General features: G+C 41.8%; 1 protein-coding gene across 9 annotated transcripts in view; it reads left to right on the top strand.

Moving 5' to 3' along the window:
- Positions 1–23,884, top strand: part of TBL1X (transducin beta like 1 X-linked) — a 214,332-nt gene that overhangs the window by 180,770 nt on the left and 9,678 nt on the right. For all 9 annotated transcript variants that reach the window (XM_053311760.1, XM_053311763.1, XM_053311759.1 and 6 more), the window contains 7 exons: positions 9,360–9,505; positions 14,856–15,114; positions 16,101–16,233; positions 16,859–17,000; positions 20,998–21,061; positions 21,159–21,256; positions 22,709–22,769. In XM_053311760.1, the coding sequence (XP_053167735.1) occupies positions 9,360–9,505; positions 14,856–15,114; positions 16,101–16,233; positions 16,859–17,000; positions 20,998–21,061; positions 21,159–21,256; positions 22,709–22,769 (903 nt within the window). The remainder of the gene's footprint in view (positions 1–9,359; positions 9,506–14,855; positions 15,115–16,100; positions 16,234–16,858; positions 17,001–20,997; positions 21,062–21,158; positions 21,257–22,708; positions 22,770–23,884) is intronic.

The raw sequence follows: 23,884 nt of genomic DNA, 5'->3' as shown, positions 1-23,884 counted from the left end.
ATCTCTTCCATTGCTAGAACCAGGAGGTTGGTGGGATAGCTGGGAGGGGGCAAGTTAACATGGACTAGCAAAGAAATCTTTGATTTCAAGTCTCTAGTATATAGTGATTTTAACATTAAATAACTGTTATAGGGCTTTGCGAATGCTACTATTTCAGATAAATGAGGGGCTTTTTTCATGTGGATTTTTAAACAAACAAACAAACCACCTTCTATACGCCAAAACTGGGCTAGAAGCTGAGGTGGGCTCACCAGGAAGCAGGGTGAAGCAGGCTACTTTACGCAACAGGTTGTGCAGTAATTCTTAGCCCCCTGCCTTTCCGCTATCTAGACAAAGAGGTACCTTTTGAAGGGCGATTCTCTTCTATTTAGCTGTAGGAGCGCAACTGTCCCTGTTCAACCCCCACACAGCAGCCTGCCGTGACTCTTGTTGATGTGTCTTTTGTGTTTATTTTCTAGATTGTGAGCCCTTTGTGAATAGAGAACCATCTTATTATTATTTTTCTATGTAAACTGCTTTGAGATATTTTTTGTTGAAAATAATAATCATAATAATAAATAATTAATAATTAATCAATAATCAATAATGCATAGACTGCAGAGGAGGAAGGCAAAATGTCACCACTCTGCTTTTTCTCTTCCCTTCACAACAGAAAAGGAAGAGAGATTTGAAAAAAAGAAAGGTTTGGAAAGGTGTATTGGGGATCTGATTGTAATAGAAAGAAAAGAGACGGGAGGGGCACCATTACATATTCTGCTTTGGACAGCAAATGTAATAGGCCAGCATTATTTATAGCTAAAAGAAAAATAAATTATTTTTCAAAAGTATGTTAATTTAGTTGAATTAGTTACATACAGATGATGATCATTCTGTAAGGAAGACAGAGAAGGGAACTGAAGGGAGCAATTGAAATCAGAATCTAAGAGCATATCTTTATTCACTTGCCAAACTCAATAATTGCGTGGCAATACAAATAACTATTCATGTTGCCATGCCCTACCTCTCCAAAACTATTAGCTTCACCTGATACCACTAGGCTACAAATACCACCTGATACCACTAGGCTGCAGATTTCCTCTTGTCCATTTCTTTATTGTCATTTTTTGTTCAATTTTTAGATGGCTTTTAGTTTTCTTGCTGCTCTGTTATCTAGTTTTTGTTGATCTTTTAATAATTGATGGCTGTCTTTAAAATGTCATATAAACCACTTTGAGAGGCCTGGCCTGAAAATTGGTATACAAGTATTGTATCATAAAACGTGATGATGATGATGATTATTTTTAAAGCATCTTCAAAGTTTACTTAGTGTGACAGAGTGGCATTACTGAAGGAAACCATTAACAGTCACAATTTGTAAAATAATGAAGCTCTTGTCAGATTGAAACATTTTCACCTAAGAGTTCTTTCCTGTCTCTTCAGTCAGGGCAGACCCAGTAATGTCTTGCTTAACATATGTGCTCTGGTAGTTTTTCCTACACATTTGTACCATTAGATTGATTATCTGGAGTAAAAATTAGGATAATTGTGTCCAGTAGTCATAGCCAAGTCCTTTTCTAACTCTTTCTTCCTGCTACGTAAACAGCGGGCAGGTTCAGACATACTGTACATGCAACTCCTTAGACGTGAGGCAGGATTTTTTAGATTAGAAACAAGATCTTGGCTAAGCATTTTTAGATTTTATTTATTTTATTTATTTATTTAACACATTTTTATACTGCCCAAAACAGGTTTTCTGGGCGGTTTACAAGAAGACAATAAAAACAACCAATAAAAAGATTAAAACATTTCAACAATTAAAATTTAAAAAGTTCAAACTATTAAAACACAATTAAAACAATATTTAATTAAAAGCCTGGGTGAACAAATGTGTCTTGACAGCCTGTTTAAAAGTTGTAAGAGATGGGGAGGCTCTTATTTAAGAAGGAAGTGTGTTCCATAGTCTCGGGCCAGCAGTGGAGAAGGCCCATCCCCAAGTAGCCACCAGATGAGCTGATGACAACTGCAGACAAACCTCTCCAGATGATCTCAATGGGCGGTGTGGTTCATAGCAAAGAAAACATTCTCTTAAATACCCAGGGACCAAGCTGTTTAGGGCTTTATAGGTTATAACCAAAACCTTGTACTTTGCCCAGAAACTTATCAGCAGCCAGTGTAGATCTTTTAAGATAGGAGTGATATGGTCTCTCCGAAATGACCCAGAGACCAACATGGCTGCCGCATTCTGGACCAACTGCAGTTTCTGGACTACAAACAAAGGCAGCCCCACATTGAGTGCATTGCAGTAGTCAAGTCTGGAGGTGAAGATGGCTGAAGCTGACATTTTTCCAAGGGGGCTTGGCTCCCCTAACCCTCGTAGACAATTTTGCCTCAAAATGGAAAGTGGCACTAAGAAAGAAGTTGCATCTTATGGTCTGTCCCAGAAAGAGCTCGTTAGGCTAGGATATGACCAAGCAGCAAAGGTTATCAAACAGTGTGCCTTTGATAACAGAAGTGCAAGAAGAGCTAGCAAAACTGCCGAGAGGGATCTATATAGGTAACCAGTCATTAAATGTAAGACCTGCTGAATACCTAACTAGTTTAAAAACAGCAAAATTTAGGAGAGCCATGACCCTTGCTCGGCTAAATGCACTCCCCACCACAGATTTAGAGGGGAAGTTTAAGAAACTACCACACTCAGCCTGCCTTTGCCCTTGTGGCTCAGGAGAAATAGAAACAACTGCTCACGTAATTCTTTACTGCACATTTTATAAGGATATTCAAATCAATTTTATCTCTTCACTTTTAATGCAGTTTCCAGGCCACACCGAGGAGTTTTATTTAGATTACCTGCTGTCAAACTTTAAGGATAATGTGTCTGGGAATGTGGCCAAGTTCTGCTATGTAGCTTGTAAAACCCATTAAAAAAACTTACTACTTGATTATTAGTGGCTGCTGTTATTGTTTTATATCTACAAATGCCGGTCAATGACCAAAATAAAGCTATCTATCTATCTATCTATCTATCTATCTATACACACAACCGCCATTTGTAAGGCTTGTTTAGCAAACTTGGATTAGCACTACAGATTATGACCCATTTTTGGTGTGTTGTGCAATATTATGGTTTGTTCATCCCACAACCTAGGCTTGCCTCTCTTTACAAGCTCCCTGTGAGGGTGGAACTCCTGAAGCAAACCAACATTAAGCCACAAATATGGATTCAGGCATTTCACAAGAAGGTGGCTAGGATGAAAAACAAACAAACCTTGGACTCAGATCATTGCTTGACTACCCAAAATCAACCATTCACACATAGTGGCAAATCAGAGGTAAACATGGCCAAGGCCTCAAATTGTCATTCCAAATTGTGCTGCAGACAAATTTTCAGGAACAACTGTCCTTACTCATAGTTCAGCTCTGTCCTTTGCAGACAAATGCTGAATATTGTGAAGTTTGGGGTCATGGCCAGTTGGGCATGTTGACAGCAGGGTCAGGAGACATGGCTAGCCAATATGACCCCCTAGCCCCCTCGGGCATTTCTACGGGCAGGGGGAGAGAATAATCTCTGAATAGGCTATCTATTGTACATCTATTCTGCCTAGTGCAGTTTTACATTTACAGCTTTTCTCTGCAGGTATCTGATATAAAAGTGTTCAGATTGAAAAAGAAAAGAAAAATCCCACAGGCTTACAGCTAAACCAATGCTAATTATGGCCAATTTTTAAGCAGAGCTCTAAACCAGTGCCTAAATTATATATATATACCCCGCTTTGGGAGCTTTTGTTGAAAAGCGGTATATAAAGATTCATAGTCATATTTATATTCATATTGCAAACGCCAGTTAAATCATTGTTAGCAGTGATGCAGATACAACAGCACGTGGAAGGAAGCAGCCCATTCCCAATCTATTCCCAATCTCTTAATCATGATTTAGAGAATGACAATCTGTACTGAGTCATTGGCATTCCAACTAACCAATTACTCTCTATTTCATCACAAATATTTTCTGTCCCATTTGTTGTCAATAAAAGTCCACTTTACAGTTATCTTTGACAGCAATTACTTGCCTTGCAACCATGGAGAGTTTGCCAAACCGTGGCCGGCCAAACTCCAGTTGCAGGAGGGGGAGCCCCTCCCTCCTGCTTGGACTCCAACACAGATCACAGCAAGCTACATGGCCAGACTGTGGGCAAAGCATCACCACATCAGTGGGATGGCCGCGATTGGCCATGATCTTGAAGTGGGGGTGCTGAGTGTGATCGTGCACTTTCAGAGCGGTCTGCCCACCTCCACCATGGAAAGGGCATTTAAACCATTTAAATGTCCTGCCATGCCATGCCATCCCATGGCAGCACCTATGCCAGCAATGGCACTGCCCACCCCAAGTAGTCCCACACCCTGATAGTCCCACACAAATTCTTGGGGCGGGGCTTGGAGTCCGTAGGGGTTGTTATTCCTCTTTAATTAAGGGAGCATGGAGACTTCTAGGAGGGGATATGCAGATGAGGGGGGACAAAGGATGCTGATGGATGCTACGCTGTCATATTGGTCTATGACCGTAATAAAGTTCTGTTCTGTTCTAAAGGGGCTGCTGTTTGTATGAGCCCCCAACTCTCAATGGTAAAAAAACAGAAAAGATTATCTGCAACTCCCACCCCAACCCTCTTAAAATTGCCTGAACCCAAAGGACATCTAAATGCTCCTTGTGCTGTGGCCCGGACGCGAGCAGAGAGGGGCAGGCGTGACACTAGGATGGACACCCATTCCAAGGACCTGGCTTGGCATTGTGCTTCTTGCACATCTGCCAGTGCAGGGCGTTGTGGGGGGGACGACCCTGTTCTCTGGCCACCCCAGGATAGTGCGGTGGCTGTTCTGGGGTGCTGGCAAGGACGCACATGTAACATGGGTAAATGGGCTGGCAGGGGGCATGCTCTGACAGCTACTTGGTGACAGTCCCCGAAATGAGGAAAGCAGTCTCTGGGGTACTTCTCCCTATGGCTTCCTTCTACGCATCAACCTGGCTCAATATAGAGCCCCCATGGCCTGGCACTCTCTTGAGTGGGCTCTTTCTGCCCTGGGTCTGTACCTATCATCATCACAAAGGAAGAATCTCTTCATTCACTCGAGCAATGCTGCTCCAGCTGCCCAGCCCTGCAAACATCACCCCTGGGGGTGGGTCTGGATTTCCCAAACTTTCTGTGAAAAAAATAGAACTTGGCAGCTCCAGAATCCCTGCTTGTGTGAGCCTTTTAAAACAGGATAGGAGTTCCCCCTCCCCCCCAAAAAAAATATTTGCTCCTCACTTGGAGAGGGGACACCCTGGTTATTCCTGTCATGAGGGGCCATTTCTCCCCCTGGTATGCAAGGCATACCCACTTGCATGGATGGTGTAGACACAAGGGTCGGGCACGGATATTTAAACCCTTTCAAAGTTCCCAGGCTTGGTCTGGCATAGCACTATATAATAATCATAATAAACTTTTATTTGTTAGCCGCCCCTTTGAACTTGTTCTCTAGGTGGCTTACATCCATATGCAGATCTGCAGGTGCGGAGATTCGAGGGAGAGGAGAGCCCCGGTTTCTTGCAGCCCCGGGACAGTGGGCTCACCTTTGGGGGCCGTGGGCAAGCGTGTACATCTCCACATGGGCGGGCAGGCTGATAGGGCATCAGGTTTGACAGCAGCTTGGCGGCAGTTGCTGAGAACGGGACAGCACTCACCCAAGTCCCTGTCCCCGCTGCTTTGCTGGCATCCTGGCTCGGTATCATGTCCCCATAGACTGCCACTCTCATGAGAGAGTGGTCCGTGGAATAATGCAGCATGCGATGGGAGTACCATCTAGTACAACTAGAGTATCACCTAATACATTTTATATTAGTCCTCACTGGTGGTTCTTCTCATGAGTAAGCCCAGGGACCAATAACCCTCAAGGGGAAGGAACTGGGTCCTCCCTTCCCCAACTGATATGTGGAAAAAATAGAATTTTTCTGCTCCAGGTCCCCTGCTTGGGACTGCCTTTTATACCGGACCCTGGTTCCCCGTCTCCCACAGGCATTTGTTCCCCTCCCGGCACTGTGTTGGGGTGCCCTGCTTATGTTGCCACTTGGAATAGGAACATATGAAGCTGCCATATACTGAGTCAGACCATTGGTCTATCTAGCTCAGTACTCTCTTCACAGACTGGCAGCAACTTCTCCAAGGTTGCAGGCAGGAATCTCTCTCAGCCCTATCTTGGAGAAGCCACTTGAAACCTTCTGCTCTTCCCAGAGCGGCTCCATCCCCTGAGGGGATATCTTGCAGTGCTCACACTTCTAGTCTCCCATTCATATGCAACCAGGGCAGATCCTGCTTAGCTAAGAGGACAAGTCATGCTTGCTATCACAAGACTCACACGTTTGTGCTTCTGAACATGTATCACTATTTTTCCCTTCTCGGGTAGCAAAATACTTACTGCCTGTCCTGTCATCCTGTGCCCTTTCCCTACGGCTTGCCAAGTGGGAAGAGGAGATCCCCCGAGCAACTGTGCAGCTTGACAAGTCCTGGATGAGGCGTGATGGTGTCTCTGTAGCCTGACAACTGCACAGCTGACAGGAGGGTGGGGCTGGTTCTCCAAGAGGCTGCCAGCAAGAAGTGCCAAAGGCTTAGAGCAGCCACATCCTCAGGCAGGTCTGCACCACCTCCTCTATGATTGTGGCTTAGAAATTGGCACAAAACCACGGTTATGGCTGTGCCAGGAGTTTAATGTAATGCCTCGGTGGCCAAACTCCAGGTCTTGGTGGCGAACCTTAGAGATAAATGAAGGTTCCATTTGGAGTTTGGTGAGGCAAACCGGAGGTTACTTACGGTCCGTAACTGCATTTTCACATTTTCGGGTGTACTGGAATTCCAAGCTTGTCCATGTTTAACTCCAGTTTGGCATTATGTGTGAATGTGTGAATATATTGCTTGGTAGATACAAACTAACCATAGTTAGACAAAATAAACAATGGTTTATTTCAGTTCAAGAGGGTGCCTTAGAATTGAAATTGTTGTTGAATATATTTTGTAGTGTTTTCTGTTTGGCAGCTCTTAAAAATCGCAATAAAGTGTTCCTATGTACTGGCTACCTCAGAATTTAAACTATGCACATGCAAGTGTATGTGTGTCTGTGGTTGCATGGAGAGTAATTCGCGTCAAAAAAAGCCCTGTAAAGTGCACTTTTGTTGACAACAAATAGGGAAGAAAATATTTATGATGAAATGGAGAGTAATTGGTTAGTTGGCATGCCAACCTTAATGACTCAGTGCAGATTTCATTCTCTAAATCATGGTTAAGAGATTGGGAATGGGCTGCTTCCTTCCATGTGCAGTTGTATTGCACCAATGCTAACCACGCATTAACCAGTGTTTGCAATGAGCTTCCAACCCTGGTTTAGAGCTCTTCTTAAAAACTGGCCATAATAGGCATTGATTCAGTTGTAAATCTGTGGGATTTTTCTTTTCCAATCTGAACACTTTTATTTCAGATAACTCCAGAGAAAAGCTGTAAATGTAAAACTGCACTAGGCAGAATAGATGTACAGTAGATAGCCTTTTCAAAAGTTATTCTCCCCCTGCCTGTAGAAATGCATGAGGGGGCTAGAAGGTCATATTGGCTAGTCATGTCTCCTGGCCCTGCTGTCAACATGCGCGACTGACCATGACCCCGAACATCATGATATTCAAAGGACAGAGCTGAACCATGAGGAAGGACAGTTGTTCCTGAAAACTTGTGACCATGATCCTCTGCACCTTATCCTCTACATCTTAGCATGATCCTCTTACATCTCATTGCATATACTGGTTAGACTGCAGGTCAGGAAAACCAACAATCGTAAAGACTACAACCTTTACTTTCAAGCACTCCTTTCATAATCTTGTAGAGTAGGAGCATAGCAAGGGAAGAGTGGACCCATGTTCACATAGTGAACACAGGTGGCCTTCCCAGTGCACTTGCGGCATCACACCCCCACACCCCCCATAGCGGCATGTGTGCAGAGACACCCCACTCTCTTCCTCGTGTTCACCTTCCTCCTCCAGTTGGCTAATGTGCTGTCACCAATGCCACCAACTGCCTCCTGCTGCCCAGCTTCCAGGCCCACTCTCCTTCTATCAGCCCATCGGGAGCACGTGCATGTCCTCCTTCCATCAGCTGGGAGCCTGTCCAATGGAAGGAGGATAGGCCTGGAAGCTGGGCGATTGGCCAAAGGACATGGTGGGTGCAGGTGGGAGCCTTGCCATGAGGAGGGGGGACACTCAGCAGCTTCCAGACATGGGACGTGATGGGTTCTTTGTACCTGTTCGCCCTATTATAGCTCCACTCCGGTTGCAGAGGCTGTCAACTTGGCTTTCTTCTTGCTTTTGTTCTCACTGAGCTAGTATCACAGTAGTCAGAATAAGATCATGCTTCTTTACGAATAAGGTTGATCTTCAAGTCCTAGAATCCAAGATTGTTTGAGTCCGTCAAGCTCAAATGAACTGAAGATAATCTTCTTTGCTAGACTAGAACAGTGTTGATGATCAGGAGCATGAACTAAACTATTTCTTCCTGGAAGGGAAAAGTCTCAACTTCACCTTCTTCTTATCTTATGTCTGTACTTTCTCGATCATCTTGGCACTTATCAACAGCAGTAGCAAGAACATTTCCACCCTCCACCCCCAGCTGCCCTCCCATTGTTTTATATATTCAGGCTGCCACTTTTCCTGGAGACATAATACACGCAACCAAGGGAAGGGGAGATTTTAAAAATGCAAGTGAGGTGAATGCAAGAGTTTTCTGCTCATTCCTAATCTTTTAACCATGATTACGGGATTGGCAGCATTATATTTCCACTGGACCAGTGGTGCAGTTCAATTTGCTGTTGCCTGCAAAGCACCCCCCCCCCGCCACCTTTGTTTGTTGATTCTCATTTCCTGTTCCAGTAGTTATATTGTGCTTGTCAGATTAAGCTGGTAATGAGATCCGTGGGCAGAAGGTTGATATGATGACTTTGTTTTTCTGCATGAGAGAATAGTTCCCCTGTGTGAGCACTGAATTGCAACTTTGCCTTTGGCAGATAAATACAACCAGTGTACTGAAACAGATTTTGTGCATCAGACTATTGTAAAAAGAGTCTTTTTTTTCTTCTTAGCACTAATGATTATCCCAAGTGCACATTCTCTGCAAGGTATGTTTACAAATGAAATGTTAGGTGAAGAGGAGAGTCAAGAAAAGGCAACATTTTGTAGTTCTTTGTAACCACCTGACCTAGTCGGTAAATTGATGGATTGGCATTTTACAGTTTTAAGCAGTGTTATATTTGGGACATGTGTCGCATTGAGGAGTATTTAGATTTCACATCATGGTTTCCGTTCTCACTTTCAGGTTTCTCCCATTCAGCCTTTACATTTGGAATAGAAAGTCATATTAGCCAGTCTAACATCAATGGAACACTAGTGCCACCTGCTGCCCTCATCTCCATACTTCAGAAAGGCCTGCAGTATGTGGAAGCAGAGATCAGCATTAATGAGGTAAGCATGATTCTTACCAGCTACAAAAAAAATCACATCCCACTTGAGGTGTGGTAACCCCGCATATGAGGGTTATTTGTTTTGACAAGGCCCAGTTAAAATGTGATCATTTTAGCTGACCTCTTTTTCCTTCATGTATATACTTGAAAGGTTCTAAGATCTACCAGCTCTTTCTTTTCAAAATATAATTTTCTACCATATTTGCATTTTTTTTAGTTTGTGCATGACAAATGGAATTGGTTCAATTTCTGATATACCTGGAAAAGACAGAAGACAGGATTCACTCTTGGCAATAGTGAATAACTCTGTATACTGTATATAATTTTACCAATTCTGCATATGTCTTTTGAACATATATACCTGTTTATCCGGAATCAGGCTCTTGTTCATCTATCTCAGTATTGACCACTGTGGCTGGGAACAGCTTTCGATTATTTTAGGCAGAGATGCATGAGAGCCTTCTAACTGGAGATGCTTTCCGTCTGTTTCCAAAGCAAGTGCTATATCACTAAATATAAACTTATATTTAGGTCTATTTTCAGATTTATAACCCTATATTTAGGCAAAAGAGGGCCTCAGGGCAACTATACATTTACTAGCTACACCTGCTTCTGCTAGATGAAGATTGACAATGACTCAGGGCTGATTCACATGACTTTGGGTGTCTATGGATTACTGCCTGTATGGTGACTATCCCATAGGAGAGCAACGATTTCCATACATGCACAACACCACTTTAAAGCAGCAACAGCCAAAAGTAGATCCAGATCTTTTGATAAGAGTTGTCTGTCTTCCAAGACTTTTCTCCAGTCTGCTGATGTTGATTCTCTGAACGGGGGTGGGACTGGATGTTGTCTTTCAAGTAAAGTGTGCCATCAAGTCAATTTCGACTCGTGGCGCCCACAGAGCCCTGTGGTTTTCTTTTGGTAGAATACAGGAGGGGGTTTACCATTACCTCCTCCCGTGCAGTATGAGATTATGCCTTTCAGCATCTTCCTATATTGCTGCTGCCCAATATAGCACCAGCGGGGACTTGAACCGGGAACCTTCTGCTTGTTAGTCACACATTTCCCCGCTGTGCCACTTAAGGTGACTGGATGTTGTCTTTAGTGCTTGTAAATCTAAATGTGCACTAAGGCACCATGCAATGCTCTTTCACACATTGTATCTGATTAGAATATGTTATAGGACACTTACCTGATGGCAGATTATATGAATACAATGTACAGCTGAGGGTGAAAGCAGGTGTGGGTGTGACAGACTGACAGACTCTCTTATGAAGTGATCCTGGTATGAAAGCAGGAGTGTTACAACCATATCCCGATTTCCATCTGTAAAATGTTGGGGGCATGCATTTTTAAAAATACGTTTTTCTCATACAATTTGGAACCGGATCAGAGGAAAAGCTGTGCTATGATATTAAAAAGGATGGATTCATCCCTAAAGCATGAATACCAAAGAAATGAGAAGGCCCATGAGAAATCTTGGATTTCCTTTTTGACTTGCTAAAATCAGTACATTCTATTAGAATGTGCTTCATGTTGTACTGACTGGGTGGGACTGAGGCAAGGAGCATAGAGAGGACCTGTGCATCCCTAATAAATTTAGATGCTTTGCCCTAAATTTTGTGCCATTTAACACATTTAACATAAAGATTTTAGGTCTTTTGACTTTTAGTCTTTAGAACTGCATGGGTAGAACCTGATGCTTTGAGGAGTTTGCTTTTATTGCTTTCCCATCTAGTTGGTAAGCAACTGCTTGTAGCAAGCCGAATGTAGAACAGGATTTGGACTGGGGGAAATGTGGGGAAACCATGTTAAACACTGGTTTTAGTTGGGAATCCAGTTGTACTAAATGCAAGCATTACTAACAAGTATTTCTTGCCAAGCAGCAAGGCTTTATTTATTTGGGAACATTGAGCTCAAGTTGCATGTATTTAATGAAATGCTGCTTCTAAATCCTGAAGAGAGTTCCCATCTGCTTTTTTGTGTGGTGGTATTTTAATGGTAAATGGATTGAGCTCCTTTACATATAATTGAGTGGTAAATAGAAAAATATAATGTAGATGGTAATGAAATCTTTCCACTGCTAACTGAAGCATTTACAATTAATTGGATGCACGTTAAAATGCCTCAAAATCTGCATATGAAAATATTGCATACTCTGTTTTGTTTCATGATAATAAATGAACTATGACATAAGAGACAATCTTTGTAGGGCAGATATAGGTTAGAACAAGGATTACATTTATTTACATTTATGTTGTTCTGGACTTTTAGAAGAAATAACTAAACCAGCGTTGTTAATAAAGTTGCCATTCCCAAAATGTGCTTGCCTGCATGGTAGTGGTGGTGTCAGTCTTTTTGTTTGTTTGTTCATAATGAGGGAAGAAGTAACTCTGCATATTTCCTGCCTCATTACAGACTTTTTAAAAGAAGTCAACCAGGAGCTGTCTGCCTCAGTTGTACTTGACACTTCTAGGTTTTCAAGCCACTACACACACATACTAGCTCTGAGTACCCAGCGTTGCTTGGGTTTATGGTGTGAAGTTCTCTTGGTTATTGCATCCATTTCCATTTTGTGGATATACCTGTTGTATATCTGTCTGTCGGGGTTCCTGGGTACCCTATGTTACTCGTAGGGACCTAAACAGTCACTGTGGCAAGTTTGGTCCCGATAGCTCAAAGGATATGGGAATGTGTAGGGAACAGACAGACAAACTTTCATTCATTCATTCATTCATTTAAAGAGGATCCACTCAGCCCAATATTTTAGGTTGCCAGTGGCAATTGGATGACTGGTTAGAGACAAGACTGAATTAAATGTTAATATTATTGTAATCTAGGATGAACAACCTGAAACTTCTGGTTGATAATAGCCAAACTAGCCCTTTCATTTTGTACCGCTTTAACCTCTTCAATTATCACCTCCTTTGTGCTTGCTTCCCGCCCCCGTCCCCCGCTTAGCACCATCATCCAGCATTGAAAGGCCTTTCTGGCCATCATCCATTTGTCCGATTGTGAGATTTCCAGCAGCTCATCTTCTTTGCAGATGTCCTCTTGCTGAATGTCATTGTTACTTATCTTACAGTCCCCACAGTGTCAGGGTGTATTTATTTGCTTAGGTGATGTTCAGGACCATTAGTTCTCACCACAGACAAATTACGCATGTTTCTTGTTAATCTTACCTAGTAATATGGATTCCTATCTCTACAAAATTATTTGTGGACCAATTTGAACACATACAATACAGCCAGGGATGCACCAAGAGCGTGCCTGATATCACAGGACGATGTCCCAACACACTCTTGAGGCATATTTTAATCACATAAGAGGGGAGTTCATCTGAATCACTTCTTTATACACACTCCGAACAGGGTTTTGGAGAGTGTGCAGGGGGCAATTCAGATAAACCTGTTCTCCCTTCACACTATTAAGGAGTACCCTAAGAGCATGTCAAGAGGTCCTCCTGTAATATCAGGGCAGGCGCTCTCAGTGTGTCCCTGACCATAATCACATGTGCCAGGTGGCACTTGTCCAAACCAACCCTGTGTCTGTTACCTATTCTGTGTATTTCTGTGCATTGCTTTATGCTACCTAGTGCAGAGGTCATGCAGAAAGCCCCAAGTAACTGCAGAGTGAGAAAAGCTGTACTTTTAAATACAGCAGGCCATCTCCTTTTTATCCTATAAAACTCAGCCCTCTAGCCCTGATCTTCAAAATATTAAGCAAATGCAAATATTCCTGCTTGATTCAAACCTAAATTAATTCAGAGAGATGTGAACTGAGAATTTTAATCCAAGCAGCAGTATTGATGCAAGAGCTTAATTATGTAAATGTTATGATAAATATAAAATAGCTTCTCTCTCTCTCTCTCTCTCTCTCTCTCTCTCTCTCTCTCTCACACACACACACACACACACACACACACTCTTTCAGAAATAGAATAGAGTCCATAATGCAGGATAGATTCTATTGTCTTCATTTCTTTTTCCGCATTTCACAATATTTTTTGCAGTCACTGTATCTTGTTGGCTGCAAGTTCAACATCTGTTGACCAAAGCATCAAATAAATGCCTTGTGTGTGGCATGTGTGAATGAGCCATCGCAGATCATTAACCTCAGATTTAATACCAAATGTAATATTATATGTCGACTCATATGTTATTGTTTAGTGAAGACAGTTCATGCATTGGGATAAGATCAAATGGAACCATACCCTTGGATTATTGAAAAAATTCAAATTGAAAATGAGCGTCAGTGTGTTGCTTTTAGCAAGTAAGAAAGCTGTTACAATGTTCCAAATGAATGGTAATGTTGTATCCTGTCATTCATTTTTCAGAGAACATTCATCCCTAAAACAGGGACTGGGCAACTTATCAACATCTTTATACTACTGGAAGATGGTTTTCATAGGTTTTCATTTGGTTTTCATAGGTTTTCATCCTTCCTTGGTAGAAGTACCAAATTGGTTGTAGAATTCTCCCTGTGCTGGGGGGGAAAAAAACATCTGCCCTTCCGTTTAGTGGAATTTCTTGTTGAGTACTGGCAAGTTGGAGGTTAAGTGAGGAAATGGGATAATCTGCCATAGGGGAGTATTAAGGTTTCCTGTTGTAATTCCTTCCTCCCACAGGGACCAAGGTTATGGTAATTTCTTCAGTGGCACATCTATACAGAACAGTCACTAGTCTATACATAGAGTCGCTAGTCTACTGAAGTGCTGCATTCAGCAGCTAAAAGGTAGCTTATATCATTGAGGAAAATTCTGTCTTATTGACAGATATCGGAGGTATACCTGTGTTTTCCAAATTCTAATCTTGAAGAAGTTCAAATTGCCCCCTGGTAATTACACACACACACACACACACACACACACACACACACACACACACACTATAATTTGGCACCCTCTGCTCCAAACAACCTTTGCTGGCATAAAGATGAAATTGAACTGTGACAATTTCCCCAAAATACTGTTGTGAAACCAAAGGCTGAACACTTTGTAGAATGCCTTCCTCTATCAGCACTGTTGTATGAGAGCTTGTCGTGATACTTGTTACAGGGCTAACAAAGTATTTTCTGGGAGTCTAGATCCTTGGCCTTACTGTTCTCTTACATATTGTGTTTTTATTAAGTACTATTGTCCTCAGGCCTTGGGCACTGGGTATTAAGTCATTTTCAAGGTAAAGCTTTCTTCTCCTATAAAATGTTGTTGCAGATTGCGGCATAGTTGTGTTACACTTAACATTCACTTCTGTATGAGTGAATGTGTATTCACATTCATTTGGGTACAAGTTTGCCTGTCAGGAAGACCCCAGCCTTTTAATGTGTTATTTCCTTTCCCCCCTCAGGATGGTACAGTATTTGATGGCAGGCCTATAGAGTCGTTGTCGCTGATAGACGCAGTTATGCCTGATGTCGTGCAGTCCCGGCAGCAGGCTTTCAGGGAGAAATTAGCTCAACAACAAGCCAGTACAGCAGCGGCCACAGCAACAGCATCTGCTGCAACAGCAGCATCGACAGCAGCGACAACTGCTGTTCCACAGCAGAATACACCAAAGAATGGAGAAGCCACTGTGAACGGAGAGGAGAATGGGGCACATGCAATAAGTAAGGTTTCCAATGGGCATGCCTTGAAAAATGTCATTTCCATGTCTGCTACTTTGAGCTCATTGGAAGAAAGGATCCAAATAAAAGATAGAATAAAAATATGCCAGTTGAGTCATGTAAATTTTTTCTCAGCTGCTCATCCTTACTGCTTACAGATTAGCTATCCTTCTCCTTGCTTGGCAGTTTTATTCCCAGGGTCAAGATTCTTGTGCCTGGTTAATTTGGAATATCCAAACTGAGAATATCCATGTGTTTATTCTCAGTCTCTCTAGCCTGGCTTTTAATATCATCTAATTTTAACCTTGATATTAATGAGATTTAATCTGCTTTAAATGTTTCTTGATTTTAATTGTTTTATTCTCTGTTTTTTATTTTAATGTAAACCGCCCTGAACACTTTCGGGAAGGGCAGTATATACATTGGATAAATAAATAAATATTTGGCTAAATTATAATATTTGTCTATGTTATGCTTTCCTCCAATAGGCTTATTTATCATTAATTACAGAGATTGTGGTGCACATAGAGGAATAGTAAATTAAGCATTGTGTATGAGCTGTTTATCCTTATAATTAATGCTGTCCTATCAGCAGTTCATCAAAAATAGAGTGTAATGATATGACTTATTTTAAGTTTGTTCTTAAATGTAGCATAGGCTACATTTGTCATAATCTGGAGAAGGAAAGTGTATTTCTAGGCAGCACAAATCAATATATTTTATTGAAATCAAAGAGTTTTGTTCAACATTCGCTGTAAAGGAAATTTTATACCATACAAAATAGTAATAGGTTTGATGCTAACCTGGAGCTCCATAAATAGAAGTCTTCCTGTGAATGAATGGTTAGGATCCAACCCAGTGTTCAGTTGATGGTTGGTTGATTTTTTAAAACTGGGACACTAATTTAAAATGGGCACGTAACAGTACAAAACTATGGAAATAAAACATGAAATGTACCTAAGTTCTGCTTTTTTAAAAAAACAAAACAGATAATCATTCAAAGCCAATGGAAATTGATGGGGATGTTGAAATTCCTCCTAACAAAGCAACAGTTCTCCGGGGCCATGAATCAGAGGTGTTCATCTGTGCCTGGAATCCTGTCAGTGATCTGCTAGCATCGGGGTAAGTTATGGGTTAGAACAGTTTTCACTCTATATATGTTGCCTGCTGTATCAGCACTGAATATAAGATCCAGGCTGGATTAGATCATGGATACAGGTAGTCCAGCATCCTCCTGTTCATGTTGGACAACCAGATGTTACTCTAGCTCAGATCAGATATTGATTTGAAGCATGCATAACGTGTCTCCGATTTGTCCCCTCTAAACTGTTAAACACATCTGACATTTATCCTCCACTGATGGTTAATAGATGTGTACAAACATTGTGTATCCTTGTGACTGCAAGAAAGCAGAAGTCCAGAATGTGATTTAGTATCTGTTAAATATCATCCAATATAGGCCACCATCTGCAGAAAGTGGAGCCTGGCAGGTGGAGTAATTGTTAATGTTTTTTTCTGTCAGGCTTCTGAATCACTGCTGCAGCTTTATGCTGATATGGAGATTTATTTTGTTTTAACTTGTGTTTTTTTAATTGTTCAGTTGGTTTGTGGTTATATTTTCTATTCATACTTTTGTTGTACATCACTGAGCTTTTTTGGCAGTGTTGCAGGGGTAGGAGAAGCAGTCTGTCGTTACCAGAAATAAACAAAGGTTTCTCTGTGCTTAACATATATTTATCCTTGTTAGATCTGGTGACTCTACTGCCAGAATATGGAATCTTAATGAAAACAGCAATGGTAGTTCTACTCAACTAGTTTTGAGGCACTGTATAAGAGAAGGAGGGCATGATGTCCCCAGCAATAAAGATGTAACGTCGTTGGACTGGAATGTAAGTCGACCGCTAAAATTCCTGAAGCGGTTTTCAATGTTATCCTTGAGTTACTATAATTTTTAGAGTTCTGGGATACTACTACCACTCTGACTTGATTTTATTTTATACTAGCAAAATACCCTGGGGCTCATTGTGTATAGTGGTACCTTGCAGACACACCATCTTTTGATTCCTGTCAGTGTGGGCTGACACTTTCCTGGCAGATGCCTGCCAATTTCACAATAATATCTCTAGCAGCATTTTCCTTTTCCACAAATAGTAAATGCCAATCACTAACTTATATTGGAAAAAGTAAAAGTAGTTTGTTAGGAAACCAATGAGAATATTTCTATTCAAAGTCTAGTTCAGCCTTGTGAATAGGTACAGAATTTTACCAGTCCACAAAATTGTATCAGTGCCATGCAGTGCCCCCCCCCTCTTGGGGCCCTTTCCCCTAAGCAGAGAGATACCTTTTTAAATGGTGATTCTCTTGCATTTAGTAAGGGGAGAGCAACTGGCCTTATCCAGCCTCAGCACAGCATCCCTCCAGTGTCAGATCCCATATCTGCCTTATGTTTCTTTTTAGGTTATGATCCCTTTGGGGTCAAGGGACCATCTTATTTATATCTTATTCATTTTTCTATATAAACTACATGGAGAACTTTGGTTGAAGAGAGGTATATAAATTTTTGTAGTAGCAGATTCAGAAATACATTCCTGTCCTTTGCTAAGTAATTGGCCTTCCATCATTGCTCTTGCATTTTGCACAGCAAGCTGCATGGAGGAAGCGTCCATTAGACAAGGAGGGACAAATGTCTCTGGGTCCAGAGGGTCAAGGGGCCCCCAAGTAGGCCACCCCACCACCACCCTACCCCACTGCCCTGCCCCTCCATGATGTCATAGGCATGCAACATCCTTATGGAACTGTGCAGGTGTGCAGGCCAGCTGGAGAGGCCCACCACTGCTGCCACGGGGGGTGTGGCCTGGATCACACACACCCCATCCCGGAGGGACACCCCAAGATGCGGCGGCAGGGCAGGGGCAGCAGTGGTGTCAGGGGCACCAAGGAGGGAGCAGGAGCAGCAGTGGGGATAGGTTGGTTGTCCCACCCCTTGCCTCTGATGTCAGACACAAGGGACGTTGCTTATGATGCAATGTGGGAGGTTCCCTCCACAGATTTTGTCCCCTGGCCCCCAAAAGTACTGCTATGCCCCTGGCAAGCAGTCAACAGTTTGCAAAATGTATTTACAAAGTGAACTCAGAGCGAGAATGAGAAGCGTGTGTGTGTTTGTGTTAGCTTAGTAACTGGGCCTTTTTTGTTTGTTAAAGTAGGAAGCAAGATTTCTTTCAGTACACAAAGGCAAATAATGTAAGGGGCCACGTTGTTCAGTGCCCAGTCTAGAGCAAACGATTCATGCTCTCTTTAATCATCTGAAGATGAATCCAGAATCTCCCTCACAAAAACACAGATGTCTTTGCAGTATGGTGAAAGTCTAGCTTGTATCTTATGGGTATCCATTAAATAAATAATACTGGTGCTCCTGTTTCCTGTACATTAGCTAGGCCACAGCTGCTGTTTCCTTCACGGCTTGAAGGAGGAATTTTTGTGCAAAGACATTCTGCAGCTCCCATCAACTGTGGCAGGCTAGGCTCTTCTCTGATCTTGATCTTCAGAACCTCAGAGGAGGCGGCAGTAGGGGCAGTGACATGCATACAAACAAAAGGGCTGGTAGTTGTAGCGGAACCATTAAATATGAGGAGATCATTATATCCTCACCTGGGGGGCTATTGTTAATCCTCACTGGTGAGTATGTAAAGGATTAGTTGCATGACTGCCAGTTGTGCTGACATAGTAGGCTTTCTTAAGAGTGTGTTTTCTTGTCAGCATTAGGAAGTGCAGTGATAATCATATCCACATATTGTATTTATATAGTATTTCCCCTAAGGACACAAAGAACTCCAGTTATATGATCTCAGCAATCCCTACAACAACCCTGTAAGGTAGACCTGTATTCTAGATGAAGAGTGATGCTGGGAGATAGCAGCTTGACCAAGAACCACTGTACACATTGCAAGATGCCTCAAAAAGCAGTTCCACAAGTCACCTGTGCTTCTGTTTGCTGAGCTTATGGTGCAACATAAAAAGGCAGATTTTGTACCTCTGCTATCTGGCACAGCATGGGAATTCCTGATGCATGTAGAACATGTGACTATTTTCTCTATTCCATGTCACTTTTGTGTATGCTCTCTGCTGCTTCCAATACCAGGCAAAGCCACAGGACACCCAATAAGTTTGTCGCTCAGATCAAAGACTTCTGGCTGCAGCAGAAGTCTTCTCTGTCATGCCAATGGCACACAGGGGAGAAGAGAGTCTTTAATCTAATACTGTAGTCCAGGGTTTCTTAACCTTGGGCCCCCAGATGATGTTGGACTACAACTCCCATCATCCCCAGACATGGCCTCTGTGGCTGAGGATGATGGGAGTTGTAGTACAAAAACATCTGGGGGCCCAAGGTTAAGAAACCCTGCTGTAGTCAACTAATGTATAAATACACTTATATACTACATGTTTAAAGCTACTTGCTTCAAAATTTGGTTAAGTTAATGAGGTTCTGAAGACAAAGATCAGAGAACAACCTAGCCTGTCACTGCCCCCAGGAGTTTCCAAATGTCTTCCTAGAATAATTCCTCCATTAGGCAGCGAAGGAAACAACAACTGTAGGGCTAACTTAATGTTTATGCATTCATGTTCATCATGTGATGACTGCAGCTTCAGGTGATGGCTTGCTTGTGCCACCACAAAACAGATGCCAAAACAGAGATTACATATGACTGACTGTTCATCATTTTAAATACCCTGAAATGGAGGCAGTTTATAAATTCATCTGGGAACCAGCATGTGATGAGATATTGTAATATACAAACACATATGCATCAACAAAAACAACAACTATTTATATGCCGCTCTTCAACAAAAATTCCCAAAGCAGTTTACACAGAGAATGAATGAATGAATGAATGAATGAATAAGATGGATCCCTGTCCCAGAAGGGCTCACAGTCTAAAAAGAAACATAAGATAGACACCAGCAACAGTCACTGGAGGTACTGTGACTGGGGATAGATAGGACCAGTTACTCTCCCCTTGCTAAATACAGAGAATCACCACGATAAAAAGGTGCCTCTTTGCCCTTTTGCCCAGTTAGCAGGGAATCAGGCCTTGGCCATCTGGAATTCAAACTGGTTCTGCTCTCACTATTTTCAGTTTAAAAGGTTTGACTTTAACAAATCTAATGCCACCATATATCTCAAACCTCTTTTGGGTACATCTTAGACTATTATATTTTTTCCACATTGGCTTTAGTGATATTAAAAGGCAGTTAAACTTTGGCAGGCTGAAAAGATGCCGGGTTCTGTGAATGAAGTACTGAGCACGCTGGGAATTTCTTATTACATAGCCAAAAAGCAATTAAGACTCTCAGGGGGGTGGTAGGTGATTACATGAAGTCAATCTTTCAGTACTTAAAAGGGGAAAGGATAACGTAATTGATTGTAGTGGTCAAAAACTTGTGGAATTTGTCATATCCATAAATATGTTGAGATATTCTACCGAGTGAGTGAGTGATTCATTTAAATGAATCAAATTCTAATTAGGACCAGAATTAGAAAAGGGGTAGTATAGAAATGTGTTGGTGAAATGTTTGGAGAGAAGAATGTCAGCCTCAGCTAAAGACCTCATAAAAATAATTATGTCTGTTTTCGTTTTTGTTGGCAAAGTTATTCTGACAGTGCAATAATGCTCTAGTAGTACCCCCACCCACCCACCCATCTGGGTGCCAAGAATGCTAATCCTTAATTTGGGGTGTAACCTAGTAATGATCATTGTTCTTGTTCAATTGAGCATCTCATTTCTCTTCTGAAAACTTGAACTTCATGGATTAAGTAGTAGGTCACAGCTGAACAGAGAATGTGGAATATGAAACATAATTTGATTCCCTTTTTTACACTTCCTACAGAGTGATGGAACACTATTGGCTACAGGATCATATGATGGCTTTGCAAGAATATGGACGGAAGATGGTAAGAGTTAACCATGCTGGAAAGCTGATAGTGCTGAATTATTTCAACAGTCAAACTATTTGCAATGTTAATATATATATTTTTTCATACATTGCAGGAAATCTTGCAAGCACCTTAGGTCAACATAAAGGGCCCATCTTTGCTCTGAAGTGGAACAAAAAGGGGAATTACATTTTAAGTGCTGGCGTTGATAAAGTGAGTGTTGAAATGCATAACATTCAAGTATAAATTAGGTAATGTTCTGATTGCTTTTTCAAGAGACTGCTTGAGTTCTTGGGAATTCAGCACAATTTCCTTTCTGTTCATTTGAGGAAGGTCTGTTTTTTAAGGTCTTGATTGCATCAGACTGAGTGAATGCTCTCTTAAGGAATGGTAAATGTATCTTTTGAACATTCCTTTGTTTTCTGTACTGCACATAGTTTTCCTTCAGTTTTTGCTTTTTAAAAACCTTTTGCCAGTGTTTTTGTATGCACATTTGTATATGTGCAGATATCCATTTTTCAGGGCTCAGCATGTCTCAGGGAAGGAATCTATTCCTAAACAATACCTCTCACTAATTATAATGTTGTCATTCCCAGAAGTAACTTCTGAAAATTCTGGTTGAAGGTTGACATTCACTAGTGGAACCCCTGAGAAATTCCCCCAGTCCCTTTGGGTGCGGAGTGTTGCACAAGTGGGCAAAACATCCCCACTCTGTTTGAGCAACGAAAGTGCTCTGGAAGAGAAGAAACGCATTGCAACAGCATGTGCATAGTGGGACTGCGGAGAGTTGCATGTGGGCCCAGTTGTTCCCCCTTCAGCCCCTCTTTATCATATTGGAAATGTATCATATCAGGAAATGTAATTAAGTTGTGAAGTAGTGTTGTCCACTGATTATTCCAGGGCACTGTTTTTATAATTCAGCTATGTCATTAAAGGCAATTGAGTTGGTCTTGGTGGGGATCGTATTGGCACCACAAGGAACACTTCTAAAATGTTTATCCTTTTGTGAGTAATAAATGGCCACAAGCTTGGGTACAAAATATCTTCAAAAACACTATTTTCTTTTATTGCATCGCAGTAAGTTGGCTTCTTGCAACACAAACTCTGTTTTGGTCATACAGTGGGAAACTAAGAGTCTTGTTCAAAGGAAATTCACATGACCATGGGCACTCTGGTGTCTGAAGCAGTTGACCATGTTGTGAGGCAAGTGTTACCATGCCTTCACTATTAGCTCTAAATATAGCATTATAAAACTCACTAAGTTGTGGCTGGATGCTGTAGTGACCAGGTTTTTCCAGAAAGCTGTAGTCACCACATCACACAGTTTACAGGTGGCCACCATAGCATAGATGTTTGGGCTATGGATCTGTTGAAGAGGCATGTGAAAGTTGGGAAATGGAGAATGGCAATTGGTTCTTGTTCCATATGCAGCCTTTTCCCACTCTGCTTCATTTGGAATGGTGACTGATGGCTCATTATCCATAGTTTTATTTTGATTGGTGGATTAAAAACAGTTGCCTATTCATGCATTTTTGGAACAAGTAAGATTATCAGTAGTCACCAATGTGTTTTCTAGCACAATCTCCTTTTCTCCAGAATAGAATGCTTACTGAAGTGTGTGTGTGTGTGGTTTTTTTCATTCTTCATCTGTTCTCACCAACACAGACGACAATAATTTGGGATGCTCACACAGGGGAAGCTAAACAGCAGTTTCCTTTCCACTCAGGTAATTGGCCTTTTTTATTTATGTAAACATATTATTATTCTGCTATTCTCAACAAAACACTTAGAGGCTTACACGTCTATTATAAAACAAAAAAGCTTGATTAAAAAATCACAATAAACCAGTTCCTCGTTAATTAAATCAGAACAGACCTACTATACTTTGTTTATGTATAGCATTTTCTGAAACAGACAGACCGGATTTGGTTGGATTCCCTTTAAGTACCTACCAGATAGACTGAATTGGAGGCAGCATGTATTCTTGGAATTACAATTTGGCAAGGACTGTAGAATATATCGAGGGAGCTTTTTGATACGTGCTTGTCAGCAACTGAACATAGCATGGTAGACACTTTCAACAGTGTTCTGTTATGGCCCTCAACATCCCGCCCTTTTTACCATATTGGTCTGCTGTCACATGTTCAGTTCTGACAGTTTTTATAGCAAAATCTGTTGTACTGTTGCAACACTGTATGTGTCCGTCTGTCCATCTTGGGATGGCAATTCTCTGGTCTGTACCACAAAAGAAAGATGTGAAAAATTGTTGTAAGGTGGATTACATGAAAAAGCTTATCTCTCTCTCTTAAGCAGGAATTCCGCCCCCCCCTTCAGTCTTAACAGATGTCTGGGTGGATTTCCTTGCATTTAGTCTGCTGCTGCACTCTTGAACATTACTAGAATCTGAATCTTATTGAGGACAACAGGCTGGGGAACCTTCCATTTTGGTTCTTCAAAGCCTTTGGACATGCTTGCCACTGAACCAAGACAGCGTTCCAAACCATGGCATTTGGGGAGAGGTCATCGCTTAGTCGTACTGTGCGTGCTTTGCATCAGAAAGTCCCTGGCATTGAACCTGGAAGCAGGTCCCAGGGCAGGTTATGAAGTCTGTACTGACCTAGACATACCAATGGCCTGATTCTGTATAAGGCAGCTTCATACAATGTGACAGGGAGAGCTGCAGCACTGCAAGGCGATCTCTCAGCGCATATGTTGAAAATCAGATTACAGGTGGACCTCGATATCCACGGATTCGCATATCCGCAGTCGAGGGGAAAGACACCAAACTTTGGCATATGTGGGGAAGGGGGGGACATACTGACCTCGCATATTCGCGACGGG

Source organism: Hemicordylus capensis, chromosome 3, assembly GCF_027244095.1.
Source record: "Hemicordylus capensis ecotype Gifberg chromosome 3, rHemCap1.1.pri, whole genome shotgun sequence".
In the NCBI taxonomy this organism is placed as follows: Eukaryota; Metazoa; Chordata; class Lepidosauria; order Squamata; family Cordylidae; genus Hemicordylus; species Hemicordylus capensis.
Note: the sequence above shows the minus strand (reverse complement) of the source record. Positions and strands in the feature narration are given on the sequence as shown.